General features: G+C 48.7%; 1 protein-coding gene across 1 annotated transcript in view; it reads left to right on the forward strand.

The window, feature by feature from the left end:
• Efnb2 (ephrin B2) overlaps positions 1-8,021 on the forward strand; it is a 42,121-nt gene extending 34,100 nt beyond the window's left edge. The window contains exons 3-5 of the mRNA XM_048341105.1: positions 5,222-5,314; positions 6,017-6,130; positions 7,317-8,021. Of these exons, the coding sequence (XP_048197062.1) occupies positions 5,222-5,314; positions 6,017-6,130; positions 7,317-7,720 (611 nt within the window). The 3' untranslated portion in view covers positions 7,721-8,021. The remainder of the gene's footprint in view (positions 1-5,221; positions 5,315-6,016; positions 6,131-7,316) is intronic.
• Positions 8,022-11,252: the final 3,231 nt, after the last annotated feature.

Here is an 11,252-nt window from a genome sequence, read left to right on the forward strand (position 1 = left end):
TTCCTTTTGCTCAAGGCTAGCACTCTGCCACTTGAGCCACAGCGCCACTTCTGGCCGTTTTCTATATATGGGGTGCTGAGGAATCGAACCCAGGGCTTCATGTATACAAGGCAAGCACTTTTGCCACTAGGCCACATTCCCAGCCCCTCACAAAGTCATGTTGATGTCTCCCCCCATGTAGGCAGACTCTGTCCCCCCTCCTACTTGCTCATACATGACACACACACACACACACACACACACACACACACACACACACACACACACACACGGCCATCCACAGCAGAGCCACAGTGGCAAACATAGAAAAAGGAAAAGTGATTGTTTTTCCTTCTTCATTTTTTTTTTTAACAAAGGAAAAAAGCTGTTATTTCTATGTCCTGGAGTTTGTTTTGGTAACTATTTTTTTACATGACCAGGCGCACTATAAGCATTGTGCCTTTGTATCCCTCTCCTAAGAGTGCCCTCCTTTCTCCTAAAACTTTTCAGAACAGGCGTTTGGTGTGGATTTGGTACATGTTTCCAAGATGGGGATTTTCTCCTTCTGAGTTTGTATCCTTAAAGGACTCCATGATATTTGAGGTAGGAAAACACGTTAATTTGAGTTTCACAGACAGAATCCCGATTCTATCGTATACAATCTGGATTGGCATCCACTATTTTCGAATCCGAATCGATGCCAGGCTAAGTAGTAGGTAGGTCTCAGCCTCCTGGGCTGTCTAGTGGCATTTAATAATGAACTGTTTTTGTCAGCCCCCGTGCTTTTTGCATATTTTAAATGATCAGCTTTGCTTTCTGTGATTCTCACTGGATTGCGCTTTTGGCTAGCTCTGCGGTCGCTGGCCAATGGGGGTTCCTTGCTGGTTCTTCAGAAGTCTGTGCAGAGCGTGGGGCGACGGTACAGAGGAATTCTGGCCAACATGAGACGAAGGCAGAGTGTGGAATTGGTGGAACGTTCTAGAAAACAGCAGTTTGAGGATAAGACGAGTGTACTCTGTCATGTACAGCTTTATGGAACGAGAAGGATTTTATTTTCACCACTCTCCATCTTTCTGACTCTCTATGCTTATTATCTCGTTCTCTTTGGTGGGCTTCTTTGATTGGTTGATAGAAACATTTACTCCCATAAAGCTGCCCATCTAACCAACATCCTTGTTATGGCCCAACCAATAAACTATTAAGACGGTCTTACCTGGCCTCCTCAGCTTCAGAAAGCATCCTTGAGAGCGACGCCTCTATGGTATAGGCTATTTCTTTTTTGCTACCTTCAGTCCCATTCCCCTTGTGGATAAGATCAATCCATGGGTCCAAAGAGGGAAGAGGAATTCTCCCTGTGCCGAGCACTCTTGCTGTCTTGGTGAACACAACGCTGCCGCCAGCACCCACAGCTGTGGCGTGGCTGGAAATGAGGACGTGTTAGCGTGCAGCTATCATTTCTTCTGCATGGGGATATTGGAAAGACAGGAATAGCCCTACTGCTGAGGTCTCACTACTGCCTGTTTTCCCCTCCTCTCCCCTCCCAGCTCCTTCCCCACCTCCCTCCTGTTCTCTTCTCTTCTCCTTTGTTGCTTCTCAGATGACTCTTGTGACTAAGCCCGGGGCATAAAGATGTTGGGGGCATGCCTATTTAGGGTGCTTTTTTTTTTTGTTTGGGTTTGGCTTTATCTTTTGCTTTTATTTTTACTCCAATTTTTGTTTTGAAAACACAGTCTTTGTGTGGCTGACTCCTGCCTAGGATTCCCAGGTCCCGGGGTCACAGGTGGGGGTCACAGGTGTGAAGCCAGGGGTGGGGGGGTGAACAATATCAGATTTCTGTATCCTCACGGCATGCAATTAGACCCTTGAAGGAAAGCTTTTAAGCACAGGCTGTAAAATGCTTGTTCATCTTTATTAAGCCTATCTTCCTACCAGATGGAGAAAACTTTTCGAGTAATTTTTAATTTTATACCATCTATTTTTTTTCCCCTCCTGGGCCACGCAGTGGGGGAGGGGGTAATGTCTGGGCACGAAGAGCTCAAGTATAACAATGCTATTTTTCCTGTCTCTCGGTGATTAAATGCAATCTTATCCACTTAGTAATACAATGATTGTGGCTCCATTAGATAATGCTGATGGGGAGATACAAAGGAAAAAGCGAAGTATAATGAGGTAACTATTTATTTTTACGCTTTCTGTAGGTTAAAAATTCCCAGGACATTCAAATGAACAATAAAAAGTAATTGCAAAATTGTCTCCTGAAATGGAAATAGATTTTATTCCCAAGCATTAGCAATTTTCTTATTATTTTTTTTTTTCAAAATCGTCTGTAAAGCTTCTTAGAGCTCTAGGTGCCTGGTTGCTGGGGGGAGAAATCAGAATTTTGCGGTTGTATTTCAGAGCTCACTTCCAGGAAAGGAGAGACCCTCGGGGCAGGACATTTGGCCATTAGCTCCCGGCAAGACCGGGCCCAGTGAATGAGAACACACTTCCTGTGCGGAAAGGAAGGAAGAAGAAAGTTGCTTTTCACTACAGAAAGTTGTATTTGTGGGGCTGGGAAAAGTGGCTTAGTGGTACAGTGCTTGCCTAGCACGCACGAATCCCTGGGTTCGATTCCTCAGTAACACATACACAGAAAAAGTCAGAAGTGGAGCTATGGTTGAGTGCTAGCCTTTCGCAGAAAGAAGCCAGGGACAGTGCCCAGGCCTCTGAGTTCCAGCCCCAGGACTGGCAAAAAAAAAAAAAAAAAAAAAAAAAAAGTAAATAAAATGATCAAATGCAAAATGGGAATCATCGTGAGTTTTGTGGTACTTGCAAAGAGTAGCTTCAGAAATCTCGGGGTGTTGGGGGGAGAAGGTGTCTGCTAGAAGCAGGGTTTTCAGTGATGGTTTGGGTCATTATTTAAGGCCTTGGGCATGCAGCTCTTTGTTTTTAATATTTCAAAAGAGCTCTTTAATTGAACCTATAATAAACTAAAAAGTTCTTGTTTTCTCTTTCCCTAAACTCTGGGGCTGTATTGGAGCCCCAGGGGCGGGGAAGACCTACAGCTGAAGAGAAAAACAGGAAGTGGAGGGAGTGGAGATGGGGTTCAAGCGGTAGAGTACCAGCTCTCAGTGAAAAAAGGCTAAGCAAGACTGGGAGGCTCTGGGTTCAGATCCCAGCCCACACCAGCACCCACCCAGAGAAGGAATGAAAAAGAAAGCGGGCAAACCGAGTAACTTTCCCTCTTAACGTTGCCTTTGCCTTTTTTTTTTTAAAGGGGGAGGGGAGATGCTGTTTTAACATTGGAAATGGATTTTTTTCCCCCATCTTCTTCCAGTAACTTCCACAGATTACAAGTCACATCAGTTTTCAATCATAATTTCAGTCACTCCGATTACGATGTTAAATTATAATCCGTCTTACAATTACATCAGTTTTCTACTTTTCTGTACAGGAAAGATACATAGCAGCTTAATTTGAGGAAATAGTAAGACTATGTGGTTCTTTCTAGATTCACATAAACACAATAGATTTTAGGTGTTTTTTTTTTTCTTCTACAACTACAAGTAGAAACTATCTACTTCTCACAACCAATCCCTTAATAAAAAAGGGAGTGTACTACGGCAGCAATCATTAGGTTTCCTGGGCTGTTCTTAGAGTCAGCCTCAGCAGGAGAGAGGTGGTTAGGAGACTGAAATCACATAAAGCAGAAGGCTCCGCCTTTGTTTATAAGGAAAACCACGAGACTAGAGAAGGTATCCCCGGAATGTGTATTTCTGCTGGGAAGAAAACTTGTGTGTGCTCGCCAACTACCTGGAAAGCAAAACAACCGGGCTGAAAGAATGCCTCCGAGATGAGTTTTTACCGGAACACCTGTCCCCTTCTGCGATCCTTTCCCAAGTGCTGTGCGAGCAGCCCAGCGCGCTTTGGTAATCAACGCAGGTGATTGAAGTTGCAGCAGTGTATATGAAACACTTCTGTCTCTTGCCCTTTGACCTCCCTGCGTCCAGCACCCTCCACCTTCGCCGCCCTCCTGAACTTGAACTGTGACTGCAAGCCTGTTCTTGATTACAGGGCCTGGCAGCCCGTCTCTTTGCAGCTTTCGTTACAAAGCTCTGCAGAGAACTCACTGACCTAAAGGCAGACAACAGTTTTAATAGAATGTAGTCTGCTGTAAAAAGTCAGAATAATCCAGGGGTAGGAGGAGTCTGTCCTTATCCCCCCACCCTTTGTTTCCTGAGTAGAAGAGGAGCCCAGAGGGGGCTGGCTGAGAGTTCTTAGACAGGGAGTCCGTGTGTGTGCGTGTGTACGTGTGCGTATGTGACCCCTCTGTCTACTCTACCCTGCAACAAGCGTCTCGGTTAAAGTGGTTGACCAGGTTGATACTGGTAATTGCCAACTTGAGTTCATTCCGGAAAACCAGAACACAGGAGGACTTTGAAGGCTTGAATTGATTTATTCAAGGAACTCAGGACCTCACACTCTTGCTTGGCTTTCTTTGCACAAGGCTTGTGTTCTACCACTTAAGCCATACCTCTACTTCCAGCTTTTTGCTAACAAATTAGAAGTAAAAAAAAAAAAAAATATTTATATATATATATATATATATATCGCAAGAGTTTTCCGTGTGGGCTGGTTGTTGAGCTGGGATCCTCAGACCTCAGCCTCCTGACTTAGCTAGGATGACAGGCGTGAAGCCACCGGCACCCAGTTAGGAATGTGATACACTTCCGCAGCACAGGTGAAGTCTGGAGAAAGAATTGGGGCGTGGGAAGGCTCTCTACTGGGCCTCCCAGAACTTGGATGCCGGACAAGTGGAGCATCAGGCTAATTGTTCTCGAAGCTGGGAATCTGTAGTGGAGGAAGCAGGTGCCGTGAGTTGATGGCTGCGTTTTGAGATTATCCTATCAGCTCCTTTGCGTTCCCAGTACATCTTGGAAGGTGCCGTACCTCCTATCTGTAGACGGATACCGAGGCAGTCAGGTGCGAAGGAAAAGGGATGTGTCTGGAACGCATTCATCTGGAACTCGGTAACACGTACACAGCAGCGTTCCCAGTATCCATTTTTCTTTATTTCGTTTTTCTCATTTTTTTTTTTTCGGCTTTCAGCATCTCATACTTTTAGAAAAACGTGTGACCTGAGGGCGAATTCCTGTTTTTCCGAATTGTTTTCAGACATTTCATGTTCATGCAAACTTGGCTTTATTGATTTCCTGATTTTTTCTTTGTTTCTTTTGTTTTTGTCCATTTTATTTTTAATCAGCTACATCCAATGGGTCTTTGGAGGGCCTGGATAACCAGGAGGGAGGGGTATGCCAGACAAGAGCCATGAAGATCCTCATGAAAGTTGGACAAGGTAAAGACCGCCTGCTGCTTTGTGCTCTGCTTGTCCCTCCGCTCCCGTGGCTCCAGGGTGCTGACACTCAGTCCTCCCTCGGTCCTGCGGTGGCACGGGCCGTGCTCCGCACCTTGAGCCCCTGGTAGATTTCCTTCAGTCAATACATACAACAAGCTTCTCTTCCTGAGATCCCTCCAACAGGAAGGCTCAGCAAGGCTCAGCCAGGCAGAATATCTGTGGCCATCGAGACACATAGATTTCTCTTTGATCCAAAGTCAGAGTAGCCCGAACGTCAGCTTATGTTCCTTCAGTTTGCTCAGTTTCCAAATCTTGACTACTGAAGAGTTGCGTTCACCGTGCCTTTTCCCGTAGAGATAACCCTACCGTGCAGAAAGAGAGAATCATTCTTCTAATTAGAAATTGGTACCGTAGTCAATCAACTCGCTCAGTTAAATTGAAATGTCATCTGCAAGGCCTCTGCCTGCCAAATGCAAGAAGCCCTGTAGTTGCCACAGATGGCCTTCTTAATCTAAACCTCTGAGATAACTAGAAGAACTGCTTTTCTTTTAAAAGGGAAATTATATTCTTGTATTTCACAGTGCTTTGCATAAAGAATCTTATGTTCCTTGCTATTCGTGCCTCTTGAGATGTATGTGCAGCTCTTAAAGCTGGCTCGCCTCGGATGTCTGTGCTGTAACTCATCGTTTGTTCTTCATATAGATGCCAGTTCTGCTGGATCGAGCAGGAATAATGATCCGACGAGACGTCCAGAGCTAGAAGCTGGTACAAATGGAAGAAGTTCAACGACAAGTCCCTTTGTGAAACCAAATCCAGGTACAGCCGTGTAGTCTCTGTGTGTATGTGGGGGGTCTGGGTGGACCACTCTTCTGAGCACCCCTCAAACACCAGTGGTGAGGCAAAGGACTTCTACAAACCCAGTGGGATGAGCTGGCAGTTAGGGTCACCAGCCATCTCTGCTCTCCGTGAGCCATTATTGATGACACTCCGTAAGACAGAAGGATTCGCTCCCAGGATGGCGTAGCCCTCCAAAGCGAAACGGCGTGTCAGGCGGACGTGCCAGTTATTAGTGCCGTGCGCTCAGCCCCGTTCCCATTGGCTGATGCCGTACCAAGCACACTGCCAACACCAGCTTTAAGCTGATGTTAATGTATATATAATTAATGCTGTAATCCCTCGTCTAATTATGTCTAATCCACAAAGAGCCACGCTTGATCCTCTTCTGAATTTCAGATGGCAACATTTTCAACTAGTGTATCAGGGTGCGCTTTTCAGGTGGCTGTCGGTAACGGCTGCACGTTTCCCGTGTCAAATAAAATATTAACGAGATCGCTAGCCCAAGTGTTGAATCCTAGATAAAGCTGGCTTGGGTTTTTTTCTTCTTTCTTAAACATGTTTGGTTTTCTGTGGGGTTTTATTTGAGCAGACTGGGAATCGAGGCGTTGTCCCCCCGAGGTGCCGGGGCGGCCTGTTGTTTGCATTAGGTCTTTGGGGGTGGCCGCCACCGTCGTACTCCGTCAAGGGGGGGGAAGTTGTTATCTCTGACTTCCAGCGACGAGACGCGTCAACGTTCTTGTGACAAACTGATGAGTGGATCGCGTCAGGGCGCCGGGCGGTTTTTTTTTTCCCAGCGCTTCTTCCCATTTGGGCTGGCAGTCTGTTCCGTGCGCCAGTGTCTGCCGCCTTCCAAAGAGATGTTGAGTGGAAATCAGAGAACACGAACGAGTTACGGGCTGCACGTTTTCCCCCCAGGCCCCCATCCCTGCCCCTCCAGTGGGCAGGGCTGTGTGTGTGTGTGTGTGTGTGTGTGTGTGTGTGTGCCAGGCAGGCAGGCCGCTTGAAGAGGTGCAGGGAACACGATTGGAGAGGGAAAGGCGGTGCCCCGGGGTGGTGAGCACGTGGCTCGGTCCTCCTCCTCCTTCTCGGGAGGCCACGGGTGCGCACCCCGGTGAGAAGCAGGCGGGTCACCGCGTCTCTTGTGCCCCCCCCCCCCCGCCCGCAGGTTCGAGCACCGACGGCAGCAGCGCCGGGCATTCTGGGAGCAACCTCCTGGGTTCCGAAGTGGCCTTATTCGCGGGGATCGCGTCGGGGTGCATCATCTTCATCGTCATCATCATCACGCTGGTGGTGCTGCTGCTCAAGTACCGCCGGCGGCACCGCAAGCACTCGCCGCAGCACACGGCCACGCTGTCGCTCAGCACGCTGGCCACCCCGAAGCGCGGGGCCGCGGGCGGCGGCGGCGGCAGCAACGGCTCGGAGCCCAGTGACATTATCATCCCGCTGAGGACTGCCGACAGCGTGTTCTGCCCGCACTACGAGAAGGTGAGCGGGGACTACGGGCACCCCGTGTACATCGTGCAGGAGATGCCCCCGCAGAGCCCCGCCAACATCTACTACAAGGTCTGAGGCCCTCCCCCCTCCCCCACACACACACAACCGGGGCCGGATTTCGTCGCCTCCCGCAGGGAACTGGCCTCGGCCTGGACTGGCACAGCCTCCCCCTCGCCCCGTCCCGCCCCCCCCGGCAGCGGCGGCCACAGCCAGCCGGGACGGCACACGGCGCCCCTCGAAGGCCCCCGGGGCTGGACGGCTTTCTCTAGCCGGCGGCGTCTCGGCCCCGGGCCATCGCAGACCCTCCCCGGACACAAGCCGGACGGACACTGCTGGGAGATGCGCTTGGGACGGAGCGCCCCACGCCCCTCCTCCAAGCCATGCGCGGCCACCGTGGCTCAGGCTCCCCCTCCCCATCCCCCCCCCCCCAGCCCGGTGCCTCCCACCCATCCGCGGATCGCGCGCGCGTCCTGGACTTGTCACCCGGACCTCGGGCTCAGTAAGGTTGCAGAGATCTCTAGCGTGTCGTCCTCACCGTCTCACTCTCCCCCCTCCCCCCACCGCCCCACTCCCTCATCCAGGGCTCTGTGGGGGTCCCCCCCCACCCACCCACCCATGACACACACACACCCCCCCACTTCACCTCACCTCACCACTGCGTCCAGGGACGCACGCATCCAGCCAGACACCCTTCCCAGAACCGGGCCAGGCGGGTGGGAGAGGCGGAGGCTCAAGCTGCTGCCGTCTCTCCTGAGGGCAGGGGGGACGGACGGACAGACGGACGGACGGACGGGCGGGCAGCAAGCCACAGCGCTTTGGTTTTCCTGAGACTTGAAGAGGCAAACAGGAAAGACCGACAGACACACACGTAGGCCGCGGGCCCGGCGGGAGGAAGCCACTTAGCAGATAGCACTGTGCAGGGAGAGATGCCCCCCTCCTGCCGGGGGACAAAGGGGGCCTTGTTGGGGGGGGGGACCGGCCCCCCCCCCGGGAGAAGGCAGGCACGCGAGGAGAGGAGGATGGACGCACTCCGGCAGGACTGTCGTGGTACTGGCAATAAGACGCAGCTCTGGAGCTGTAGGAGAGTCGGTCTGCTGCGGCGATGTGTTCAGCAGACTCAGCTGCTATACTTAGCCCATTTTATGACAGAGAAACACAGGGAAAGCGTTGAGGAGAAGAGCAGAGAGCCAAATCTGACCTGGAAGGTGGAAAGCCGAAGGTCACGCAGGCTGAAATTCCATCACCCCTGACTGTTAGGAAAGAATTCTCATAGGTAACAAAGGTAGGTCAGGTTTCCCCAGCCCCCTTCCACCCTCCCCTAACCCCCCCTCCCCCCCATTGAGCCTTACGACACTTGGGTTTAAGGCGGTGCTGGCCCGGCTGCAAGCTACAGGGAGGTACTGGGCTCAGCAGCCTGGAGCTCGGAATCCAGGAAAAAGCACATGGCAAACCTCTTAGAGTCCTTGAGACGGAAGTAAATTATGATGTTGAGGGGGAGACGCAAGATAGGACATATTTATAATAGGTGTATAGAACACAAGGGATATAAAATGAAAGATTTTTTTTTTTACTAATATATATTTTAAGATTGCACACAGTACACACCAGAAGATGTGAAATTCATTTGTGGCAATTAAAGCAATCGCAATGCTCTGTGCTTTAGGGAAAAAAAAAAAAAAAAACAACCAGAATTGGAGAGGTACTTCTGGGAAATACAACATCGCTTCCAAAAATAACAATAACGAGAGCAGGATAGCAAAAAAATATCCAGGTCCTCCGAAGACATCTCGCGGAACTGTACGCTAGGAAAATACACTGCCCCAAGCCCCAGGAACTCCGTGTGACCGTGTGATCCCGTGCTGAGCAATGCCAACGTGCCCGGCATCGTCTTCTGGGTCGGGTTTCTCCTTGCCTTCTGGGCTGAAGTGTTCTGTAGAATCGGCAGGTCCCACAGAGTGGGGGGGGGGGGGGCTGGTTCACTTGCAAGTTTAACTGTGGCTCCTTCCTCTCCTCCCCCCGCCTTCCCCCCCCCACCAGAGACAAAAAAAAGAGTAAACAGGAAACCTACTTTTTTATGTGCTATGCAAAATAGACATCTTCAACAGACTCCTGTTACTATGGTAACGCTGTGCTTTCTGAATTGGGAGGGGTGGTGGGGAATGTAGCAACAGCATTTGAAAGGTTCTCAGCCCTCCATTGAGTACCTGCAAAAGTGAGTTGTCACCGAAATGATTATTATTCCCTAGTTCCTGATCCTGAAAATAATGTTGGTCCAAAGTGCGTGTGTGTATGTGTGAGTGTGTGTGTGTGTGTGGTATATGTGTGTACATATATGTATAATATATATCTCCAATATATATTATATATATCTATATCATAGTTCTGTGGGGTGTCACCCAGGTGACTGGCCACAGTACGTATGTCATTCTTTCCATCACCCCACCTCTCCTTCCTGTGCATTCGTACAAGGTCCTCTTTGTAAGCCATCAGAAGTTACCCGTAGGATGGGGGAGAGAGGTGAGGAGGGGAGACGTGGAAACCAGTCTGATTTTAATGAAATCAATATATGTCATCAGTGGGCTACCTTTTGGCTGTATGCTCAACTGAAAAAAAAAATCAGATGAAATGATACAAGAGTTACCTGCAACCAATTGGAAAGTGTTCTGTGCGTCTGTTTGGTGTCTGATGCAGAAAATGACAATCTACCAACTGTCCCCTTCTTTGGAGTTGGTTCAGCTTTGGAAAGTTACTGTAAATGCCTTGCTTGTATCTTGTCCCTAGTCGCCTGACTTCGGAACTTACCATCATGTTTAAGTGAAAGATACTGTAAATAGGTTCAGATTTTACTGTCTATGGATTCGGGGTGTTACAGTAGCCTTATTCACCTTTTTAATAAAAAAAAAATACACATGAAAACAAGACAGAAATGGCTTTTCTTACCCAGATTGTGTACATAGAGCAATGTTGGTTTTTTATAAAGTCTAAGCAAGATGTTTTGTATAAAATCTGAATTTTGCAATGTATTTAGCTACAGCTTGTTTAACGGCAGTGTCATTCCCCTTTGCACTGTAATGAGGAAAAAAAAAAAGATGGTATAAAAGGTTGCCAAATTGCTGCATATTTGTGCCGTAATTATGTACCATGAATATTTATTTAAAGTTTTGTTGTCCAATTTGTAAGTAACACAGTATTATGCTTGAGTTATAAATATTTTTTCTTTCTTTGTTTTATTTTAATAGCCTGTCATAGGTTTTTAAATCTGCTTTAGTTCCACATTACAGTTAGCCCCCAGAAAAATGAGACCTGTGAAGTCACTCACGCTCATCCCACGTCTGTTTCAAACTGAATTTGTTCTTAAAAAAATAAAATATTTTTTTCCTATGGAAAAAACGCCTTAAAGTATTTTCCTTTTCTTCTGTTTTCTTTTCTTCCCCCCCCCCCCCCCCGCCCCCTTGTTTTGGTTTGCCTCCTTTTACTGTACTTCCCTGGAAACTTCTATGGACGAGTGGGTGCTATACCCGCCACTCAGAATCCAGACGTGCACATGAGGTGAATCAAGTTTTCTTACAGCCTGGTCTTCCTGAGCGGGAGATGTCTCCAGTTGCCC

This window comes from Perognathus longimembris, chromosome 3 (assembly GCF_023159225.1).
Source record: "Perognathus longimembris pacificus isolate PPM17 chromosome 3, ASM2315922v1, whole genome shotgun sequence".
NCBI lineage: Eukaryota > Metazoa > Chordata > Mammalia > Rodentia > Heteromyidae > Perognathus > Perognathus longimembris.